This window comes from Leptinotarsa decemlineata, unplaced genomic scaffold (genome assembly GCF_025532065.1).
Source record: "Leptinotarsa decemlineata unplaced genomic scaffold, Ldec_3_MD MMD2_tig00001973_RagTag_RagTag, whole genome shotgun sequence".
In the NCBI taxonomy this organism is placed as follows: domain Eukaryota; kingdom Metazoa; phylum Arthropoda; class Insecta; order Coleoptera; family Chrysomelidae; genus Leptinotarsa; species Leptinotarsa decemlineata.
The window spans coordinates 1,275,894-1,300,551 of NW_027412572.1; the positions used below are offsets into that span (position 1 = coordinate 1,275,894).

A 24,658-nucleotide genomic window follows, 5' to 3' on the forward strand; every position below is an offset into this window, starting at 1 on the left:
TTATGATACAGATTTTTCATAACGATACAGATTATCAACCAATAGAAACCCATAATTTTTCAATCAAGAATCCTGTTCCTTTGTTTGTCCTAGATTCTAACCTAAGTAACTAATTGCTTTATTTGTCAAAATCAGTTTTCATACTACCTACCTATATTATCAAAATGTCTGAAAACAGCGATATAGAAGAAATACCATCGACTCCAATATTTTTAAAAGATCAGATTAATTACAGTTGTTATATTGAATATAAATATAATTAGAATCTTTATAGTTTTCATATATCCATGATAATACCATTAAGTTTGTGTTTTTTTAAAAAAATATGAGTTAATTACTGTAAATGTGTTCAATACAAATATAATATTTATAGTTTTTCATTATTTATCGGGTTTAGAAAAAATAGCGTATGCAACTCTCATGTAATGGTTATTAATACACTCGCATATACCATACAAAACTCGCCTTCGGCTCGTTTCGTATCCCGGTTAATGCTCGTGTCTTAATAACCATCATTACATGATCGTTGCATAATATACTATTGTCATCAAAACAATTTTCTCTCTTTCCTCTCTTGTAAGATCCTGATAGGTAGTTTCCATGCCAATTCCAATAATATGGTATAACTAATTTTACATCGCTATTATTATTTGTTACAATTTTTTTTACATTCATTCATTTATTTATATACGGCATCGCAAAATAATTAACAGATTCACATATACAGTGTCACCATTAAAGTGCGCACCATATGGGAAACTATTTTTTCGAAAAGTTTCAATGTAGATTAACTTCGGCACTTGTTTGTGCTTTAAATTCAACTCAAAATGATGTGGCCAACTGCGACCCACTTACGTTCAGTGTTTGTCAAATTCAACTTTTTTTTGGAAAAAATTGAAAAAGTGCATTTCAAGATCGAATTTAACAGAAAGTTACTTGAAAAATTTGTCTACGGCAATTTTATATCCATATGCTCAATTTTATGCAACTAGGATAAAGTTAACGTTTTGCTTATTTTTGACAGATATCCCCTTTATTTTAAAAAACAAGTTCGATTAATTGTCATCAATTCATGTATACATAACGAACTCATCATGGAGTTTAACTTTTCTGATACATTTTTACTTATACGGACATTTTTAGAAAGAAATTAAAAATTTGCTATAAAAATTATAACATGACTGGTGCAAAGTTTCAATCACTTGGCTATTTTCTTAAACAAACCTTTGATTTCGAGAAAGCAGAGGCAAAAAAAAGCAAATAATTTCGATAGAACTATTATCATTATTATGAATTTTAAACAACAATAATATTATAGAAAATACAAATGGGTACAAAAATTACTTATTGATCTAAATGAGGTTGCCAAACACTTATAGCCTACATTTCAGTATGTCGTTCTCCACGTTCAATACAAATTATGGTCCTTCTACTGACATCTGTAACTGCATTTTTAATAAATCGGGGATTTATATTTGCACAGCACTCGCGAATGTTGTTTTCCAGATGTTGTATGTCATTAAATGGTCTACTTCGGTACACTTTTTGTTTCAGGCAACCCCACAAGAAAAAGTCTAAAGGCGTCACGTCGGGTGATCTAGGTGGCCAATAATTTTTCCAGTTACGTCCAATAACTTTGCCTCTGAACATTTGTTGGAGGGACTGTTTTACAGCAACCGTGTGATGTATTGGTGCGCCATCTAGCTGATACCATAAGTCGTATTTGATATTTGAAGGTATATTATTTAAAACTCCACTAACCTCATTATTTAAAAGGTTGAGATAACCGACGGATGATAAATTTTCCCTAAAGAAAAATGGCCCAATTATTTGGTCGTTAAGTATCCCACACCATACATTAGTTTTGAAGGAATACTGATCACCACATTCAACTGTGAAATTGGGATTTTCTTGGGCCCACCATCGGCAATTTTGAAAACTTATCGTTCCATTTGAAAAGAACGTTGCCTGTCCTGATCTGTTCATAAAATGTCATACGGAAACTTTACATTTTCTTCTCTCTCTCCTTGAAACCAGACTGAAAACCCCAAACGGACATCAAAATCTCGTTCTTTTAATGTGTTGATAAATTTTGGCTTGTAAGGCCAAAATTGTGTTATTTGACAGTGGTATTTCTTCAATGTCTTTTACTTCCTTTTCTCCTAACATGACTTGAACCATATCCACAGAGGCCGGCAGTAAAAGTGTCTCACCTATTGTGTGAGGCTTTCCATGTTTTGCAATTCTCAAACCAGCAAGGTATGACGCCTTTATCAAGTTAGTATTAGTATTGACAAACTTCGTCAAACATTGGGTTTTTTTTTAAATTTTTTTTTTAATTCAATGGGCTTGCCAATCAAATCAGGATGCTCAGTATTTTGGTGTCGCACCAGTGAAGAAGGCTTCATGGATTGGTTCCAAAGTGTTTCAAGACATACAACACATTGAGAAATAGAAATATCACTGGTTTCAGTCCCTGGTTTCACTATAAAACCGTACTGTGAGTAGCTCTCATCGTATTCACGATTGGCCGGTGATTTAGATTTTTTAGCACAATTCTTTGAAGTAGAAGGGGACGTCAGAAATCGTTTCATAGTAGTTTTCTCATACGATATTAGAATTAGTAAATACAACACCCACAACGAACCTGTAATGCCGAGGGAAAGTAAAAGACAATCCTTTCAAAGACCCACAGGAATTATAAATTCCAATGTAATAATTCGTTTTTCTAGCGACCCGTGAGCTGAGTCATGTTTGCTATTAACAGCATGTTGCTCACATCACTCACGCGTACCACCTGAAACGTTCCCGGGGGTACACGTACCACCGGTTGGGAACCCCTGCTCTAGAAGTAACATAGACAACCCAACCAGCAATTTCGTATTTTATAATAGTTGCTGCAACGTTTCGGAGAAACAAATTATAAAACTGCATTACTCCCAGAAATGTTTTCAATGTGTTTATAAAACTGATATAAATAGGAAATTGGCACCGTTTTATAAAACATTATAGTTATTAGCAATATTTTGTAAGGCCTTACACTACGTAACACTACGAAACAATTTTATAAACATTTTGGCAGTTACTATAAAATTTGTCTAACACTCTTAAAAAATAGTTTTGTAAAGACTTCCCTTACTGCACTTTTGCAACATATTCAAGCGAATATTGTCAGAAGACAATTTTACAAGAGTGTTTTAGTAGTTCCAAGTAGGCATTACAAAATATAATACAGCCAAAAACGATAACAATAAATTGAAAAAGTTTTAAAAATGTTTTCTTGAAGACGCAAGAAGTAATGTTGTATTGGAGACTAGGAAAATACAATTGATATGTCACCAACTGAAAATTGAGAAATAGAAAGGTTGAAGCCATTTTAAAATTTCACTTTTGCACTCATACAATTGTTGAAGACATTGTTTGTGTTTCGAAGACTGATATTTTTACTGCAAATAAAATTTTATTGACAAATATATAGCCTATTATTAGCAACATTTAAGCGCGCCACTCATTTACAAATGTTTTCGGTAAAATTATTAATTATACAACAATTCATTCTGTCGAGGTATTAATTTTCTAGTCACAAACTCAACTCACTTCATTCCAAATAATATAATGTTATAATATTTATGTATTTTTCAGCTGTATATATCACTATATGTGCGGTATTTCATATTTTCAACTCATTTAATTTCAGTATCCCGGATCGCTATCATTTAAAATGGCGTCGTTCTATAAAATGAATTGGTTTCAGTAGCAAGCATTTCAATGTATTTTAGCTACTATGTTACCCCTGTAAAACTGTTGAGAAACACTTAGTTCTGGGAGTGATGGTATTGCGGCAGAGTCGGACTTTTTTTAAAGCTCTAGGTTTCTACAAAGGTGCTTGTATGAATGGAGGATTTCTCACATACAGTTTGGATAAATATTATCTGTCGGAATGTTGTGGCTAAAAAGTTTCTTTCATCGATTATAAAGGCTAAACGACGGGTTTTAACCATTATAACATTTTCCTGTTTTTCGCAAAAAAATCAAAACACTAGGTTAAGTGAGATAGTTTCAAGTGTTTTTTTAGTATTTCCAATATACAGGGGACTCAAAGCTTCCAGAAAGTTTTTTATGGAACACCAAGTCATTTCTTCGTCTATTTGAAGCACCTCGAACTGAATCTAAAACTATTATATACCCCCAATAAATGTTCAAAATGGCCGCCTTTGAGTTATTATTCATTTTTATTCAAATATTCGGGATATAAACAGAAAAATCCACTACAGTATCCTCACAATGGAATTATTATCAAATTGAAAGTATAACATATATAAACACATACATATATATGCATATCATAGTGTCTAGAATTAGGGATGAATTAAAAATATTGAATTTACTCATGGGGTACCTATACTCAATAAAAATCAAATATTTATAAGTGGCTGAAGAACTTATTTCCACCACGATATCGATGTGGTCCCACTAGAATAACAAAACAAAAATATTCTTACTTAACATAACTAAAATTTTGAAGAATTTTTCAAAGCTGTGATTTGGAATCGATGTCAGCTGGTTGTTCTTAAATGCTGCATTTTATTCTTGGTGACAGCAAATATATATTAGCAAAAGCAATTTGATTTTATAACAGTTATATTAGTGTTTTTGAATCGTAGTTAATGAACCATACTATAAAATATTTGGAAAATTATCATTTAAGTGATTATGGTAATGAAAATGAAATAGTATCTGAAAGCATTCCAATAAAATTATTTCATTGAAACTACAGGAATCAGTTATAAAATAAGCTTGAAATACTTTTATAACTATCATAATAATCTCCCAGAAAAGTGTTATAAAACTGCTACATAACAATTCACTTTAATAGGAAAATGAGTTTCATAAGTTAGTTGCAAGACGTTTCTGTGATAATTTCATGTTTTCAAATTCAGCCCACTCGACCTGAAGGTATTCAATGTTATTTAAGACTACGACATGCATTGGCTTATCCTCGTGTTTTTTCGCAGAAGTGAGGTGACCTCTGCGGCTTTTATATGAGCTTTTACTGAACGGGTTCCAACTGGGTGACAGAGTTGTGATCACCTCGTTCAGTGTCAAAAACTAAACCGAGCTCATCAGCTACTCGGGCAGTTATCCCAAAGAGAAATGCTTCAATTCCTGCGCTTTCATGGTCACGGACAATGCAGAGAACGGGATACGAACTCCTGACGACTTTACAGTACCATTCTGGCATCTAGCCACTCCAAATTCATAAGTCAACGGCCTCCCTGTTCTCGGGGAAAAAACAACCGTGGAACAGACGATTTGTGATGCAAATTCCTGAAAAGATGCATCATTTTTCGGGTTTTTACGTCGAGTTGATACTGCTCCTCCCGAGTCCACTTCACTACTCCAAACGAGTAGAGTAAGATTGGAACGGCAAGCATATTTGTTGCAGCAACTGTCGAAGTTTGTGCTGTTACTTGCCGCGGAGAGAGTTCTTCACTGCTGTTATCTCTCGTGAGAGGCGTTGTTCCACCTCGTTCCATCTCTTCGGCATCCAAATGGTGTAGGATGCTTCCATCTACGAGCTGTACATCCTCTCCATAGTCTCCGAATCGTCCTCTTTTGAGATGGACCATTGCACATTTGTCTATCCCGAATTTGATACCGATAGCATGCGTGTACTCTTCCACCACCCTCAAAGACAGATGGAGATCCTTCTCTCCATAGGCATAAAGTTTAAGATCATCAATATAAAACAGATGGGTGACCTTGTGCCTTCGGTTTCCGGGGGTGCCACAGTTATACCCTCGAGTATAACAGACAATGGCAATGGTGAGATGCAGAAGGGGACTGAGCTAATTACCCTGAAATACTCCCCTTCTGAAAGTGACTCACCCTGTTTGGACTCTCGCTTGACCAGATGCGAGTTATCCAAAGTAGTATCAGTTGTTCAATGCATCTCACTGTTTTGTCGGGTACCGCAAAGCATTCGAGCAAATGCAAGATGAGCTCATGCGATATTGTATGTATGCCTCACGGTTATCGATCGAGGTCAGAGGTAACGCTTATATTGTATTGAGTCCTGCGTTACATATCTATCGATCAGCAGATTCTCTTCATATCCAGCGACTCCTTCCTCTCTTCGACCCTCTCTGCTCATATATCCGTTCAAACACTCGGTCAACTGCGGTGAGTATTCGTGTGTATAACATGCTTGTAAACAGCTTGTTATCGGTCTGTAATTTTTATTAATCGACAAATCTTTGCTTTTGGGGATGAGAACGGTCCGCCCCTTGACAAACCAATCCGGAATCGGCTGTTTTCCATCCATCCATGGGTTGAAAACTCTGGCCAGATGACGGTGGGTGCTTGTTAGTTTTTTCCAGTAACAGTCCATCTGGCCCTGGAGCAGCAAAATTCTTGGAACTCACAATGGCTCTTTGAATATCATCCAGGGTTATCGGGTTGCGCAGTTCATTGAGCTCAGGCTGTTGTAGCTCTCTGTTGAAAGCTTCGAACTGCGCTATGGCTGGAGTGTCTACGTTTAGTGTCTGCGGGTGTTCATAGGTATCCTTCCAGAAGGATTCCACCTGATCAGCGGTCAGCGGATCATCCACAATACGTGGAGGCTCTTGAAATAAGCGAGAAGGTTTCTCGCGGAACCTCACTAGTGATTTCTTAGCAGCCACTAGCATTCGCACGCTTTGACATAAAGTGTGATGTATACATCATATACGCAAAGCGTTTAGCTTGTACGCCAATAAATTGTGATTTACTCAGTTGGATGCATTTGAAGAGTCTGTGTTAATAGATTCAACATGGTATTAATTTTTAAATGCATTTATCATAAAGTGTTGATGAATGAACAGATTCAGTCGTGGTAGATCTACCACGTGGTAGATCGTGGTAGATCTACCACGACTGAATCTATGTTGCTGATTCATAATTGCATGTCTACAATCCCATAATAGCTTTTCTGTTATCAGATAGACCATCTAACAATTTGGGTAATTCAGATGGGTTGCAAACTGCTCGATAATTCTGAGTATCATTATGAAATCCACTTTTATACATAGTTTCGAAAAAACTATTCTTCACTGGATTTGAATCTTTTAAATTTTTTATGTTTGGGACTATATGGAATCGGTTCGTGGATATATTTTGTGTCTTACCTAAGAGAATTCCATAACTCCACGGAAGGCCTAATGAAAATACCGATAATGTGGTGATCAGAAGAGTTTCTAAGGACCAAGGTATTATACCCAACTTCATAACAGTGAACTTGAGTTTGCGTATTGCTTTGGGGTCCAAGTCTAGACCGGCGCGAATCAAAATTATGACCAGCGCAACATTCCTGAAAATGAAAAAGATGTTACAGTACTTGATTCTTCTAGAAACAGTGAATATAAAAAATATTTTGACATAAGTGGTAACCAATATATATCTTTGCGCCGTTTCAACATTATGACCACAACTAACTTGTATGGTGAATAATAGGGGAGCCCAAGCGGGGATTTCGGGATTTACTAAAGCGCGGCAGACTAATATACAGGGGGACACCTTGTACCCGGTTAAGTACCTCCACCAAATATGAGCCCCATATATAAGGCTGCCTGTGAGGGATGAAGGATCACAATAGTAAAAAAACATGATCATCAGAAATTCTCGAGCGCGTCAGATTGAGGTAGGGTGAGTTAATTACCTGCTAAAACGTGTATATTCCAGTAATCTGACAATTTGAGAGTGACGTAATGAAAGGGGAGGGCAGGAAAGTTGTAAAAAAAATAACGTCAGTTCGTCCTATAAGGATATTTTCAAACTTATATATTGTATGAGTTCGAAAATATCCTTATATATTTGTATAAGTTTGAAAATGTCCTTATAGGACGAAACTGCAGTGATGTTAGTTACAAATTGAAGTGGTAAAAAACGTAGAAAGTTTAATTTCTCTTTTCATCATTGATTAATCAATTGATTAAGAACAATTAAATTCTTTGAGCATTTTTTGAATTATTTTCTTATTAATACTATATGAAAATTAATACTATACAGGCTGATTCACGGTGGATGGCACATTAGACGTTTCTGGTGAACCAGACAACAGATCACTTTGAAAATTTAATGCAAGGCATATTCGGACATTCTCTAGCCAACTAAAATATTTTCGACAATGCGGTGTTGCCGCTTTTATTAGAAAGCAGTAGCAACTTTGATTTTTCAAATGAAACACTCTGTATATAATATTATTTTTGGAATCTCCAACAATTGCCCGACAACTTTTCTCAATATTTCCCTATACCTATCTGTTACCGTTTTCGAAATAAAAATTAATTTCAATTTTTTTCTTCGAAAATCATGACTTCTAAAAATACCGATATCTTTCAGTTAAGAAGTACTATGATATCGAAATTTGGTTTGGAGTTAGGTGATACTTGGATACTTCCCACACGTCAGCCTAATCTCAGTTACTTCAATACAGGGTGGTAAAAAAATACAGTTTTTTCGTTTGCTTGAAAAAGTTGCTAAAATTTTATTATTTTGAATGGAACACCCTGTATATTATTGAAAATTCGGAAAGCTGCTGAAATTTGCTTTCTCTCTATGCATATCATACCTATACCTAACTGGTCAAGTTTCGGACTTATGAACATTTATTTGTGAAAATGTCCCTTCAGAATGGTATTTCCATTCGGTATTTGGTAAGCAGGCCATGATTACTATTTGACAGTAGCGTTGTGACATTCTCCTAATAATATCGACATTTTCGTCACTTCAGAAGTTGCAAATACCTTCAAAACGATGGAACAAAACTATTCAAACGAAGTTCTTATGAATTTGTTTATTATTTTTGGACAGTGTGACAAAATTATCAGCAGAACATGTAGAAAGTTCAATGAAATGTATCCGAATCTACCGCCAATGAACCTCAAGAAATTTATACGAATTCAGAACAATTTCAATGCATTTGGATCAACTTTAAAAGCACCAAGAAACTTGCCTCGACCCGTAACTTTCGAAGACAACCAGATTAATGTCTTAGCATATTTTCACGCATTTCCCGCATATTTTCATCGATAAGAAGTGCTGAAGAAGATTTGGGTATAAAATATTCATCGGTTCAAAGAATCTTGCGAAGACATAAAATGCATGATTATAAATTCACCAAAATTCAAGCAATGAAGCCTCAAGATCCTCAACAGAGAGTAGAATTTTGTGAAATGTTGTTGACACGCATTCAAGAAGATCCACTTTTTTTAAATAAAATTATTTGGACTGATGAACCGAAATTTTCGAGAGAAGGGATTTTCAATAGAAAAAATCGTCATTATTGGTCCAGTGAAAATCCTCACGTCACAAAAGAAGCCGGATTCCAAGAAAAATTTAGTTTTAATGTCTTCTGCATGTTGATGGACAACAAATTGAGGTACGTGATATACGAGGAGTCATTAACATCCAGAAGCTACCTGAATATTTTGGAGAATACTGTAGACAGTTTCGTGGATAATCTGCCACTCGAAGATTATCGAAACTGTTGGTACCAACTAGACGCAGCTCCTGCACATTGCACAAGAGAAGTGAGCGCAGAACTGGATAGACTATTTGACGATCGATGGATGAGGTGCTTGGGACCATGGAATTGGCCAGCGAGATCACCCGATCTTAATCCATTAGATTTTCATTTGTGGGGAATGTTTGAAGAAAAAGTTCACAAAATACCCGTGCGTTCGAGAGATGAATTGTTAGAAAGGATTGCCCAACCATTTGAAGATTTGGATCCCAATGAAATCAGATCTGCCACCACGAAAGCAGTCAACACCCGCATTTTAAAGTGCTTGGAAGTGAACGGCCAGCGATTCGAACATATTTTGAAATATTCCACATGATTGTTTTACTTTTTTATAATTATTCATATCAATATTTCCAATTTTAAGTTTCTTGGTGCTTTTTTAAAGTTTATCCAAACATATTGAAATTGTTCTGAATTCGTATAAATTTCTTGAGGTTCATTGGCGGTAGATTCGGATACATTTCATTGAACTTTCTACATGTTCTGCTGATAATTTTGTCACACTGTCCAAAAATAATAAACAAATTCATAAGAACTTCGTTTGAATAGTTTTGTTCCATCGTTTTGAAGGTATTTGCAACTTCTGAAGTGACGAAAATGTCGATATTATCAGGAGAATGTCACAACGCTACTGTCAAATAGTAATCATGGCCTGCTTACCAAATACCGAATGGAAATACCATTCTGAAGGGACATTTTCACAAATAAATGTTCATAAGTCCGAAACTTGACTAGTTAGGTATAGGTATGATATACATAGAAAGAAAGCAAATTTCAGCAGCTTTCCGAATTTTCAATAATATACAGGGTGTTCCATTTAAAATAATCAAATTTCAGCAACTTTTTCAAGCAAACGAAAAAACTGTATTTTTTTACCACCCTGTATTGAAGTAACGGAGATTAGGCTGACGTGTGGAAAGTGTCCAAGTATCACCTAACTCCAAACCAAATTTCGATATCATAGTACTTCTTAACTAAAAGATATCGGCATTTTTAGAAGTCATGATTTTCGAAGAAAAAAATTGAAATTAATTTTTATTTCGAAAACGGTAACAGATAGGTATAGGAAAATATCAAGAAAAGTTGTCGGGTAATTGTTGGAAATTCCAAAAATAATATTATATACAGAGTGTTCCATTTGAAAAATCAAAGTTGCTACTGCTTTCTAATAGAAGCGGCAACACCGCATTGTCGAAAATATTTTATTTGGCTAGAGAATATCCGAATATGCCCTCCATCAAATTTTCAAAGTGATCCGTTGTCTGGTTCACCAGAAACGTCTAATGTGCCATCCACCATGAATCAGCCTGTATATACAAATAAAAATAAGTATTCTACTTAAAAAACATACACTCATTCATTTGCATGCTATTTTCTGAGATTTTCAATTAATTAAGTTCGATGGATTAAAAACAAAAATAAAAAAAAATTGTTTCCGTCAGATTAAGCGAATCACTCTAGATAATCCTCAGATTATGAGACAGCACGACTGAAACATACAGATTCATTGTTCACTGTGGTTCTGGCGTTGAATTTGGTCATTATTACGCCTTGGTCAAAGAAGAAACGGACTGGTTTAAGTTTGACGATAGTCGTGTCACGAAGTGTTCTGGTGATGCATTGAATTTATTGGAGCCTCTGGAGACACCCTACATTTTGTTTTATAAGAGAGAGGACATTGTTAGATCTTCAGATGATGTGGTGCTGCAGGTTTTTTCGGGTTTTCCTGCAGCTGAAAAAGCAAATGCGCCACTGGAATCAATGAAGTCGCCCCGGAGCGCCAATTAATTTTTATTTTATTTTTATCGTTGTTTTAATAAAATGCATGAATAATAAGATTTGATTATTTTTTTGCGATATTCAAGACAAGGCTTTAGAAAATTTATAAACTAGTACGTGTTGAATATTACTGGAGTTTTTTCCCAACACCAAATCGTTATTTTTACACCTCGACACGTGTTTCGATCACCAAGTGATCATCTCCAAGAGGAAGATAAAACTAATAACTACTCAAAACTAAAGCTACTTATACTAATCAGGTACATCATACAGGTAGGTAATCAGTAATACCACCCATACAAGTGTACCACCCTAAATTAATTTTACAATTGGCCTTTCTATTTTTTACAATATGTTCTTATGTATGTTTAAATGTTACAGCTATATATAGAACAATTTTCAGCTATATAAAATTAGTTTCACAATATTGCCTATCTAAATATATTTACAATGTGTCTTTTTGTAGTAATCAGTAAACACAACAATATTATTTCAACAAGCTATATAGTATGCTATTTGGTATTGGTCCGTTGTCATTATTCATGATATTATTATGTTTACTTATTTCCACACTCTCATAGGCATCTAGTTGCCTGTTGTTATTAACTTGTCTAACTAATCTTAAAGAACTGAAGTCTATGGAATGGTTTTGTTGCAAAATATGATGGGCGACTGCTGATTCTTCAGGTCTTCTATATATTAAGTGTGCTATGTGTTCCTTATATCTCACTTTGATAGAGCTTTTTGTCTGTCCATAATATTTTGCGTCGCAGTCCTTACATTCAATTTCGTAAATTCCAGACTTTTCCGAATTCTCGACTTTGTCTTTTGGACTTAACAAAAGGTTCTGCAGTGTATGACTTGTTTTAAAAACCACCTTCATACCTATTTCCTTGAAAATCTTTCCAAAGTTCTTCGTATATTGGTGGTATGGAACTGAGATGTATTTATCTTGGTTTTTGTCCTTTCTGAAAGTCGAGATTTCGTTCATTCTTAACCTAAACTTCTTTTTCCTAATTATGTCATCTACAATACCCCTCGGGAACCCGTTAGTGGCTGCTATTTCCTGTATTGTACGTTTTTCTTTTGTGAACCTATCATGTGTTAGAGGGAAAGTCAAAAGACGATGCACCAAAAAATTCAACCCAGCACGTTTGTGCTGTCCACAGTGATGTGAACTGTCAGGAATATACCTGTACGTGCTTGTTTCTTTTCTAAATATATCGTATTCTAACCCTCTATCTTTGCTCCTCATTACCAAAACGTCAAGAAATGGTGGTTGTCCCTTATTTTCTACTCCATACGTGAATTTTATTGATAGATATCTATTATTTGAAAAGGAAACAAAGTCCTCGATATTCGATTTTTTGCTATCGAATACCGCGAAAATATCATCCACATACCTTAGCCAAATCCTAGGAAAATGGAAACTAAAGGAAAGTCAAAGTATTTTCCTAGATGACATAATTAGATGACATAATTAGGAAAAAGAAATTTAGGTTAAGAATGAACGAAATCTCGACTTTCAGAAAGGACAAAAACCAAGATAAATACATCTCAGTTCCATACCACCAATATACGAAGAACTTTGGAAAGATTTTCAAGGAACTAGGTATGAAGATGGTTTTTAAAACAAGGCATACACTGCAGAACCTTTTGGGAAGTCCAAAAGACAAAGTCGAGAATTCGGAAAAGTCTGGAATTTACTAAATTGAATGTAAGGACTGCGACACAAAATATTATGGACAGACAAAAAGATCTATCAAAGTGAGATATAGCACACTTAAAATATGGAAGACCTGAAAAATCAGCAGTCGCCCATCATATTTTGCAACAAAACCATTCCATAGACTTCAGTTCTTTAAGATTAGTTAGACAAGTTAATAACAACAGGCAACTAGATGCCTATGAGAGTGTGGAAATAAGTAAACATAATAATATTATGAATAACGACAACGGACCAATACCAAATAGCATACTATATAGCTTGTTGAAATAATATTGTTGGGTTTACTGATTACTACAAAAAGACCCATTGTAAATATATTTAGATAGGCAATATTGTGAAACTAATTTTATATAGCTGAAAATTGTTCTATATATAGCTGTAACATTTAAACATACATAAGGACATATTGTAAAAAATAGAAAGGCCAATTGTAAAATTAATTTAGGGTGGTACACTTGTATGGGTGGTATTACTGATTACCTACCTGTATGATGTACCTCAATAGCATAAATAGCTTTAGTTTTGAGTAGTTTCTAGTTTTATCTTCCTCTTGAAGATGATAACTTGGTGATCGAAACACGTGTCGAGGTGTAAAAATAACGATTTGGTGTTGGGAAAAAACTCCAGTAATATTCATTACTACACCAAAGGTTCCAAACAGTATATCACTAGTACGTGTTGGTTTTCAATGATTTGTATCGTGTATCACTTTTACATACTCCATAACAACACCGTTTTGTTGTTCCTTTTCGTATATATAACATAATTATAATGGAGTATACAAATTTTTTTCTACAATTTTTTATAATTTTCAAAACATGAGTTGCGGACTCTTCAACATGGTTGTTTACAAGAAACAGTACGAAAAAGATGGCTGATACTGACGCATGAGCACAAAAAAATTTGTGATGACAAGGCCTATTGATTTCCTCGATAAAATAAGCGTCAGCGAAGTTGCTGACTGGAGTGAAGTTTCAGGTATGATTCTCATATCAGAATTAGTCTACCTAGATATTTAAATTGACGTGTTCTTTGAAATTCTCGATTACAACATGATGAACTCACCTCAGCTGTTTGCAAATTTCGGAAAACGATTCGTCAATATTCACGACACCGATATTTTGTAACAAAACACCGGTGAAAAGCATTCCAATGAGTGACGGAAGTGTCGTCAAACTGATGAGCCATCCTCCTATATGTGCGCTGATAGTAAGAAGTATGAGTTGGAAAAGTTTTCCATCTGGTGGTGCAGCAATATCTCCAACGATAGCATAGAGAATGCACCACGACAAAAGCCCTATGAGGTTCAGTGATATGATTCGTGTGAATTGTCTGTACGTCAAACAAAACGGTTGGGGGCATAACTTAGGCCAGAAATCAGGTTGCCATGAAGGAACTTCTTCTTTCTTTGATCGACACTTCAGGCAGAAGGAGTACCACCAAGATCTAGAAAATAAAACAAACGAAAATAGAAAATCTGAATCAGAAATTAATCGGATATTCAACGGAAATGAAATGTAGGTATCTTATATTTATTGCACTTCATTGTTATACAGGCTGATTCACGGTGGATGGCAAATTATTTCATCTTTTTAGGTACACATGGTATACATTTTGGACAGGTCAATATAAACAACATAAAAGCTGAAGATAATGGTTTGTTTCATGCTATAGAAATTGATACTGCTTTGCTTATAGACTGATCGAGTTAATAATAATAATATTTATTCACCATTTGTGATACATAGCGTATATATGGTAGGTCAATGATTATTTACAAAAAACAGTACGTCACAGTACATGAATAAAATTATGAAATCAAAGCTTGAATAAAAATTAATATTTGCATATACAAAGGTATAGGTACATATAGATATATAAAATGCTAATTAAAAAATGAATAAAAAATATGGCAATTTTGCTTGCCGTAGTCAAGTAAATATACATATGTATATATTTACATATATACATATATTTACAAACATGTACACACATATTTAAAAAAAAACGATAAAATCGCCAGTCAGAACACTGAAACTAAAGCAAAACAGCAAGTGAATATTTAGAACGATTATACATCTTATTATCCTTCTGTGAAAGAATCCTCTAAATATTCCTTATGACTGTAGTAACATTTGTCCAGTAATAAGTTTTTAATTTTCTTACTGAACAAAGTTGAAGAATTCAACCTCTTTATAGAAAGTGGCAGTCTGTTATAAACATTTATGTCATTATACAGTGTCACCGATAAAGTCTGCATCAAATGGGAAACTTTTTTATTTATCGTTTTATGTGAAATTTGATTTTGGCAGTAGATTTTGCTAAAGAAATGATGTCAAATGGCGTCTACAAAATAGGTCACGTGATTTCCTTAACCTGTCAAAATTGACATTAAAAAAAGAAACATCGAAAAATGACATTATTCTTCAAAATATCCAAAAATATCAAAGGATAAAAACATTTTCTTTTGTAATTTTATACCAACACACCAAGTTTCAAACCCATAATAAGTATTTTATATTTTCACTATTTTTCCGCACTCCTGCTTTTTCTACTAATCAAAATTTAAGCACACCTGTACTAAATCATTTATTTTAACTAAACTCGTCACCGAATTTCTTTTTTTGTAATATAATAATATTTTAAGAGCCTCTTTGATGTTAAAAACAAATTTTGAAAAATAAAAGTTGTGAAACTTGATGCAAAGTTCATTTTTGTTTCAACGGGGCTTTCAAAACTATACAGTACTTGAGTTTTTTAATGAGCAAATGGCCTCACAATATGAATTAGAACAAAACGGAACATTAGGAAACATCATTTCGTGATTCTTGAAGCCCATTCAATAAAAGAAAAAAACTCATAGTATTTACATTTACCTACTCCGCTAACAACACTAATTCAAAAAAACTGGGTAGTCTGTGAAAAAATATGAAACTACATAATGTGTTTTAGAAAACGTCACTGTCACTGAATAAATTAATGCCCGTTAGTTCAATGTAATGTATGAAAATTAAAATAATATGTTATCTTTACAAGAAAAAAATGAAATTGTGCTAATTTGTGGTGAAAACACATTGCATCGACAAGTGGCTGATATTTTTAACGCAAGACATCCTGGTAGACATGTACAGCAATCCAGTGTAAGTAGGGTTTTAAAAAAATTCAAACTGACTGGTTCAGTTGAAAATACTTTTAAAAAACGTCATAATCCATCACGCAATAATGATGAGGTTCAGTTGGCTGTCTGCCTGGATGTTATCGAACAGGGAAAATCAAGTATTACCAATATTATAGATAGAACTGGCGTTAAAAGAGAAAGCGTAAGAGCAATTTTACATGAAAATAAATTCAAACCCTACAAACCCAAATTTATAAATACCTTAAAGGAAAGAGATTTCGATGTTCGACTAGATTTCTCTTTCTGGTACCAAGGAGAAGTAGAATTAAACAGAAAATTTCCTTACAAAATCCTATGGACCGACGAAGCTACCTTCACATCGAACGGCGTAGTCAGTTCCCAGAATTGTAGGTGGTGGGCTCAGGAAAATCCTCATTTTGTGATAGAATGTCGGGACCAATATTCATTTAAAACAAATGTGTGGTGCGGTGTTTTAAATAATCAGGTAATGGGACCATACTTTTTTAGACACAATTTAACTTTTCAGGATTATTTGCAATTTCTAAATACTGAGATCAGTGATATAGTGGACAATATGCCGGTTGAAATAGGACACAGTCTGTGGTATCAATGTGACGGGGCTCCTATTCATAGTTCAAGACAAGTCAAAGAGAAACTATTAGAAATGTTTAGGGGCAAAGTTATTGGGCGAAATATGGAGGAAATATGGCCGCCTAGGTCGCCAGATTTAACCCCACTAGATTTTTTCTTGTGGGGTTACTTAAAACAAATCGTTTATAAACAAAGACCTTTTCGTGACGTGAATCACCTAGAAACTGTTATTAGAAACTCTATTTTAAACATAAACCCTGTGAGTATCAGCAACTCAATAAAAGATGTATCAAGAAGGACAATTATCTGCATAGAACGCGATGGAAGACATACAGAAATGTAGTGTATTTAATGTCGTGAGTCTTTTTTTCGTGTTTTTTTGCTATTAGGTATAGGTACATGTTTATTTTCAGTTCCTTTTAATTAAGAATAAATTCCACTGTATTTTTTGTTAAAAAAACAATAAACACTCTAAGATATTGTTTTCTAATGTTCCGTTTTGTTCTAATTCATATTGTGAGGCCATTTGCTCATTAAAAAATTCAAGTACTGTATAGTTTGGAAAGCCCCGTTGAAACTAGATGAACTTTGCATCAAGTTTGACAACTTTTTTCAAAATTTGTTTTTAACATCAAAGAGGCTCTTAAAATATTATTATATAACAAAAAAAGAAATTCGGTGACGAGTTTAGTCAAAATAAATGATTTAGTACAGGTGTGCTTAAATTTTGATAAGTAGAAAAAGCAGGAATGCGGAAAAATAGTGAAAATATAAAATACTTATTATGGGTTTGAAACTTAGTGTGTGGGTATAAAATTACAAACGAAAATGTTTTTATCCTTTGATATTTTTGGATATTTTGAAGAATAATGTCATTTTTCGATGTTTCTTTTTTTAAATGTCAATTTTGACAGGTTAAGGAAATCACGTGACCTATTTTGTAGACGCCATTTGACATCATTTCTTAAGCAACATCTACTGCCAAAATCAAATTTCACATAAAACGATAAATAAAAAAGTTTCCCATTTGATGCGGACTTTCTCGGTGACACTGTATATGGTAGGTCAATGATTATTTACAAAAAACAGTACGTCACAGTACATGAATAAAATTATGGAATCAAAGCTTGAATAAAAATTAATATTTGCATATACAAAGGTATAGGTACATATAGATATATAAAATGCTAATTAAAAATGTGGCAATTTTGCTTGCCGTAGTCAAATAAATATACATATGTATATATTTACATATATACATATATTTACAAACATGTACACACATATTTAAAAAAAAAACGATAAAATCGCCAGTCAGAACCCTGAAACTAAAGCAAAACAGCAAGTGAAAATTTAGAACGATTATATATCTTATTATCCTTCTATGAAAGAATCCTCTAAATATTCCTTATGACTGTAGTAACATTTGTCCAGTAATAAGTTTTTTACTTTCTTACTGAACAAAGTTGAAGAATTCAATCTCTTTATAGAAAGTGGCAGTCTGTTATAAAAATTTATGGCATTATATAATGGAGATTTTTTGAAATGACCATCCTTATGCGAAGGGACCCTCAGAGAAGTAGCATGGCGAGTATCACGATCGTGAATGATCAAGTTCTTTATATACAAGTCAAGGTTCCAGTGCACAAAAATGACACATTTCATTATATAAATTGCGGGTGCAGTCAACAAGCGTTCTCTTTTGAAAACGGGTCTACAACTTTCTTGGTACCCCAGGTTGAATATCAATTTTATCAGTCGTTTTTGAGAGATGAAAACTCTAGAAAATTCCTTTGCACATCCCCAAGCCATTATGTTGAAACTAATGTGGGAGTATGCATTCGCAAAGTAAACATTTAGTAAACCAAACCTATCTAAACAATGTTTCAACTGTTTGATCGAATAATAAGCGGAATTGAGTTTACTGCACACTTTTTGTATGTGACTTCTTCAGGTGAGATTCTCATCTAAAATAGTTCCAAGAAAATCAACTTCTTTTGATATTTTTATGTCATTCAAAGTGACTCAATTACAACAGAAATCCCTCCTAACAAATGTTTTCATCAGCACTGACTTAAATTTATTCAAACTCAGTTTGTTACGTTGACACCAACTACTGAATTCGTCAATAACTAAATTAATTTTCATCGATAATTCATTCTCATTTTTTCCAGAAACAGTGATTGTAGTATCGTCAGCGTATATAGTTATGTGACAATCTGATATGAATTCAGGCAAGTCATTGATGAAAGTCAAGAATAACAATGGACCCAGAACAGACCCTTGTGGAACACCTAGTTTCACATCATAAGGCACTGATGTAATTCCATTACATTTAACCACCAAACTACGGTTTTCCATGTACGATTCTATCCAACACAACACATTATTGGGAAAGCCCATTACTAGTAATTTTTTCAATAGAAATTTGGAAGAAACAGTATCGAATGCTTTTGAAAGATCTGAAAAAAGTGAAAAAACCAGGTTATTATTATCCACTTGTGCATAAATATAGTTCAATAGTTGATAAAGATGCAGATTCAATTGATTTACTCTTCCTAAAACCATGTTAATTATTGCAGAATAGGTCATTTTGTTCAATATACAGGCTGATTCACGGTGGATGGCACATTAGACGTTTCTGGTGAACCAGACAACGGATCACTTTGAAAATTTAATGAAGGGCATATTCGGACATTCTCTAGCCAACTAAAATATTTTCGACAATGCGGTGTTGCCGCTTCTATTAGAAAGCAGTAGCAACTTTGATTTTTCAAATGGAACACTCTGTATACAATATTATTTTTGGAATCTCCAACAATTGCCCGACAACTTTTTTTGATATTTCCCTAAACCTATCTGTTACCGTTTTCGAAATAAAAATTAATTTCAATTTTTTTCTTCGAAAATCATGACTTCTAAAAATGCCGATACCTTTTAGTTAAGAAGTACTATGATATCGAAATTTGGTTTGGAGTTAGGTGATACTTGGACACTTCCCACACGTCAGCCTAATCTCCGTTACTTCAATACAGGGTGGTAAAAAAATACAGTTTTTTCGTTTGCTTGAAAAAGTTGCTGAAATTTGATTATTTTAAATGGAACACCCTGTATATCATTGAAAATTCGGAAAGCTGCTGAAATTTGCTTTCTTTCTATGTATATCATACCTATACCTAACTAGTCAAGTTTCGGACTTATGAACATTTATTTGTGAAAATGTCCCTTCAGAATGGTATTTCCATTCGGTATTTGGTAAGCAGGCCATGATTACTATTTGACAGTAGCGTTGTGACATTCTCCTAATAATATCGACATTTTCGTCACTTCAGAAGTTGCAAATACCTTCAAAACGATGGAACAAAACTATTCAAACGAAGTTCTTATGAATTTGTTTATTATTTTTGGACAGTGTGACAAAATTATCAGCAGAGCATGTAGAAAGTTCAATGAAATGTATTCGAATCTACCGCCAATGAACCTCAAGAAATTTATACGAATTCAGAACAATTTCAATATGTTTGGATTAACTTTAAAAAAGCACCAAGAAACTTGAAATTGGAAATATTGATATGAATAATTATAAAAAAGTAAAACAATCATGTGGAATATTTCAAAATATGTTCGAATCGCTGGCCGTTCACTTCCAAGCACTTTAAAATGCGGGTGTTGACTGCTTTCGTGGTGGCAGATCTGATTTCATTGGGATCCAAATCTTCAAATGTTTGGGCAATCCTTTCTAACAATTCATCTCTCGAACGCACGGGTATTTTGTAAACTTTTTCTTTAAACATTCCCCACAAATAAAAATCTAATGGATTAAGATCGGGTGATCTCGCTGGCCAATTCCATGGTCCCAAGCGCCTCATCCACCGATCGTCAAATAGTCTATCCAGTTCTGCGCTCACTTCTCCTGTGCAATGTGCAGGAGCTCCGTCTAGTTGGTACCAACAGTTTCGATAATCTTCGAGTGGCAGATTATCCACGAAACTGTCTACAGTATTCTCCAAAATATTCAGGTAGCTTCTGGATGTTAATGACTCCTCGTATATCACGTACCTCAATTTGTTGTCCATCAACATGCAGAAGACATATTTTACTAAATTTTTCTTGAAATCCGGCTTCTTTTGTGACGTGAGGATTTTCACTGGACCAATAATGATGATTTTTTCTATTGAAAATCCCTTCTCTCGAAAATTTCGTTTCATCAGTCCAAATAATTGTATTTAAAAAAAGTGGATCTTCTTGAATGCGTGTCAACAACATTTCACAAAATTCTACTCTCTGTTGAGGATCTTGAGGCTTCATTGCTTGAATTTTGGTGAATTTATAATCATGCATTTTATGTCTTCGCAAGATTCTTTGAACCGATGAATATTTTATACCCAAATCTTCTTCAGCACTTCTTATCGATGACTCGGGAAATGCGTGAAAATATGCTAAGACATTAATCTGGTTGTCTTCGAAAGTTACGGGTCGAGGCAAGTTTCTTGGTGCTTTTAAAGTTGATCCAAATGCATTGAAATTGTTCTGAATTCGTATAAATTTCTTGAGGTTCATTGGCGGTAGATTCGGATACATTTCATTGAACTTTCTACATGTTCTGCTGATAATTTTGTCACACTGTCCAAAAATAATAAACAAATTCATAAGAACTTCGTTTGAATAGTTTTGTTCCATCGTTTTGAAGGTATTTGCAACTTCTGAATTGACGAAAATGTCGATATTATTAGGAGAATGTCACAACGCTACTGTCAAATAGTAATCATGGCCTGCTTACCAAATACCGAATGGAAATACCATTCTGAAGGGACATTTTCACAAATAAATGTTTATAAGTCCGAAACTTGACTAGTTAGGTATAGGTATGATATACATAGAAAGAAAGCAAATTTCAGCAGCTTTCCGAATTTTCAATAATACACAGGGTGTTCCATTTAAAATAATCAAATTTCAGCAACTTTTTCAAGCAAACGAAAAAACTGTATTTTTTTACCACTCTGTATTGAAGTAACGGAGATTAGGCTGACGTGTGGGAAGTGTCCAAGTATCACCTAACTCCAAACCAAATTTCGATATCATAGTACTTCTTAACTAAAAGATATCGGCATTTTTAGAAGTCATGATTTTCGAAGAAAAAAATTGAAATTAATTTTTATTTCGAGAACGGTAACAGATAGGTATAGGAAAATATCAAAAAAAGTTGTCGGGCAATTGTTGGAAATTCCAAAAATAATATTATATACAGAGTGTTCTATTTGAAAAATCAAAGTTGCTACTGCTTTCTAATAGAAGCGGCAACACCGCATTATCGAAAATATTTTAGTTGGCTAGAGAATGTCCGAATATGCTCTTCATTAAATTTTCAAAGTGATCCGTTGTCTGGTTCACCAGAAACGTCTAATGTGCCATCCACCGTGAATCAGCCTGTATATCAAAATTCTATTACTAATCATTTTCTCAAAGAGTTTTGAAAAGAATGAAATCAACGAAATCTGCCTATAATTGTCAATTTCTGTTATCCGACCTTTTTTGTGCAGTGGAAAGACAAGAGCCCTCTTCAATTCATCTGGGAAAAAACCCCCATAAAAGGACTGGTTAAGCAAAAAAACTAATGGTTCAATAATTATATCAATAATTTGCTTTACAGTAACAATAGACATATCATCAATACCAGCTGAATTTTTGTTCCTCATATTATCTAAAGTTTTCAAAACTTCAAGCGGTGAAATTTCTGAGAGATCGAATTCATTTTGAACGACAATATTCTTGGCAAAAGTACATGGTAGAATTAAGTTACATTCAGAATTATCCGAAATTGCTGTTGCAGCCGCTGAAGAGAAATGCCTAGCAAACAAATCTGCAACCGTATGTTGATCTTCAATTTCTTGATTCTTATATTTCAAAGCTATACATGCTGGATTTTTATTTTTAGTTGTTTTCCCAAGTTCATTATTTATGATAGTCCATACTTGTTTAGTTTTATTGTTGGAGTTATATATTTTTGCATTATAATAGTTGGTCTTTCCTTGTTTGATTTTTAATCTGTGATTTTTTAGTTTTGCCCTATAACTATGCATCATATCAGGGTCTACAGTGTTACTAGAAGAAATAAGCCAGAATATATCTTTTAATGTTTTTCCTTCTCGTATGATAATATCATTTGTTATCCATGGCTTGAAAATTTGTTGTTTGAGTTTTATATTTTTGATAGGGCACGAGACATTGAAGCATCATGAAATCTGGTCCAGAAAATAAGAAAAACAAGTTGTCACATCCTGGTAGTATAATTCTATCCAGTCGACAGACATCAGATATGTTCGAAGCTCCATAATGTTTTCGGGATACAGTTGACGATTCGCTACACTTTTGACACACATGTCCCCATCCTCAATGGCAACACTTCTCAAAGAGTAAGTCAAAAGTTGGCCTAAGTGGTCAGCTACATTTGACTGAATCAATTCACATTTGAAAGTATCATTAGGTAGGGTAGTGACCAAGTAGTCGATACAAGTAGAACTAGTATGACCATTCCTATAAGTAAAAATTCTAGTTGGGCCCATATAGTGGTGTTCTAGAAGGTAGCAATCAAAAATATATTTAAGAAGTTTCGTATCTTTGTCTGATGACTTGAGAAAATCTATATTAAAATCTCCACACAATATCAAATAATCTGAACGATCCGTAGCCGTGCTAATGGCCTGGGTCGAGCAATTGATAAAAATATTTATGTCGCCATCGGGTGGCCTATACACAGTTATTACGCAAATTTTTTTACCATCAATTCTCAAACAAACCGCACACATTTCAATATGAGATTCTACAGATAAATTTTTGATAACAGAAATTTCGTCAATTTGCTGATTTGACTCCTTTGCTAGAATTAGGGGTAGGGGCTAGGGGTATATGTATTATACTTATCAAGTCTAATCGGTCCCAAGATCTCTTCATATTTGCAGAAAAAAGAACAATTCGAAAAGCAAGAATTTAAATTGGCCGCGTGTGTGTTGACCAATGAAGTTGATCGTGTCTAGAGCGGAGTTGCCAAGTGTATTGGTTTTGAATATCCAATTACAGATCTGATGATCCAATTTGACAGACGCCATTCTTGCTGTTATTGTTGTCAACTCGGTGTGAAAACAACTGGTACAAATATCTAATTGAAGAACTTTTTTTTGTGAAAGGTAGGTCTTGGCAGGTGCCAATTTTGCTGCATATTCCGTGTCATTAATTTACATTCCGGAAAATATTTTTTCAGCTTATTTTTGGATTGAATTACTATTTTGGCCGAGCTAAAATGAAAATTTCATCAAAACTTTCCATCCTTCGATAAAATACAAAGTCTGAAATGAATGTCATATAAATAAAAGTTTGTTTGAAGGTGATTGACAATGTTTCATGATGAATTTCACTCTCTTCTAAAAGGTTCAGGAACATATGGTCTGATATTATTGGTTGAAATATCACAAATTATGTTGAAATTAGTACCAGGAATTTCCATTTTCTTCAACACTAATGAAGTATTTCCTTCTAGCAAATCTTGTAGTTGGGCATCATTTGCTTGTTCTTTTTCCCATATTCCATAATCGACTGTGTTCTCTAAACTGATAGTAGAAATCCTTGATAAGGCATCAGCTACTATGTTTTGACTCCCAGAAATATACCGAATATCAAAATAAAATAAAATAAATAAAAATAAAATATTTATTATTCCTTTCAACTATTGTTAACAATAGATAGGATAAGTCAAAAACAGTGTCATTAAGTTTTAATTGACAAACAGGACGAAACAAGCACAATGATGACTAACATAGTACATGTAAAATACACTTCGATATCATCTCAAAATTGAAAAGTA

At 33.9% G+C, this 24,658-nt stretch overlaps 1 protein-coding gene across 3 annotated transcripts in view; it reads right to left on the bottom strand.

Annotated features, from left to right (window-relative positions):
- The window catches only part of Nha1 (Na[+]/H[+] hydrogen antiporter 1), a 95,273-nt gene that overhangs the window by 14,724 nt on the left and 55,891 nt on the right, over positions 1 to 24,658 (bottom strand). For all 3 annotated transcript variants that reach the window (XM_074176628.1, XM_074176626.1, XM_074176627.1), the window contains 2 exons: positions 14,136 to 14,516; positions 7,167 to 7,348 (listed from right to left, as the gene is read on the bottom strand). In XM_074176628.1, coding sequence (XP_074032729.1) covers positions 7,167 to 7,348; positions 14,136 to 14,516 — 563 coding nt within the window. The remainder of the gene's footprint in view (positions 1 to 7,166; positions 7,349 to 14,135; positions 14,517 to 24,658) is intronic.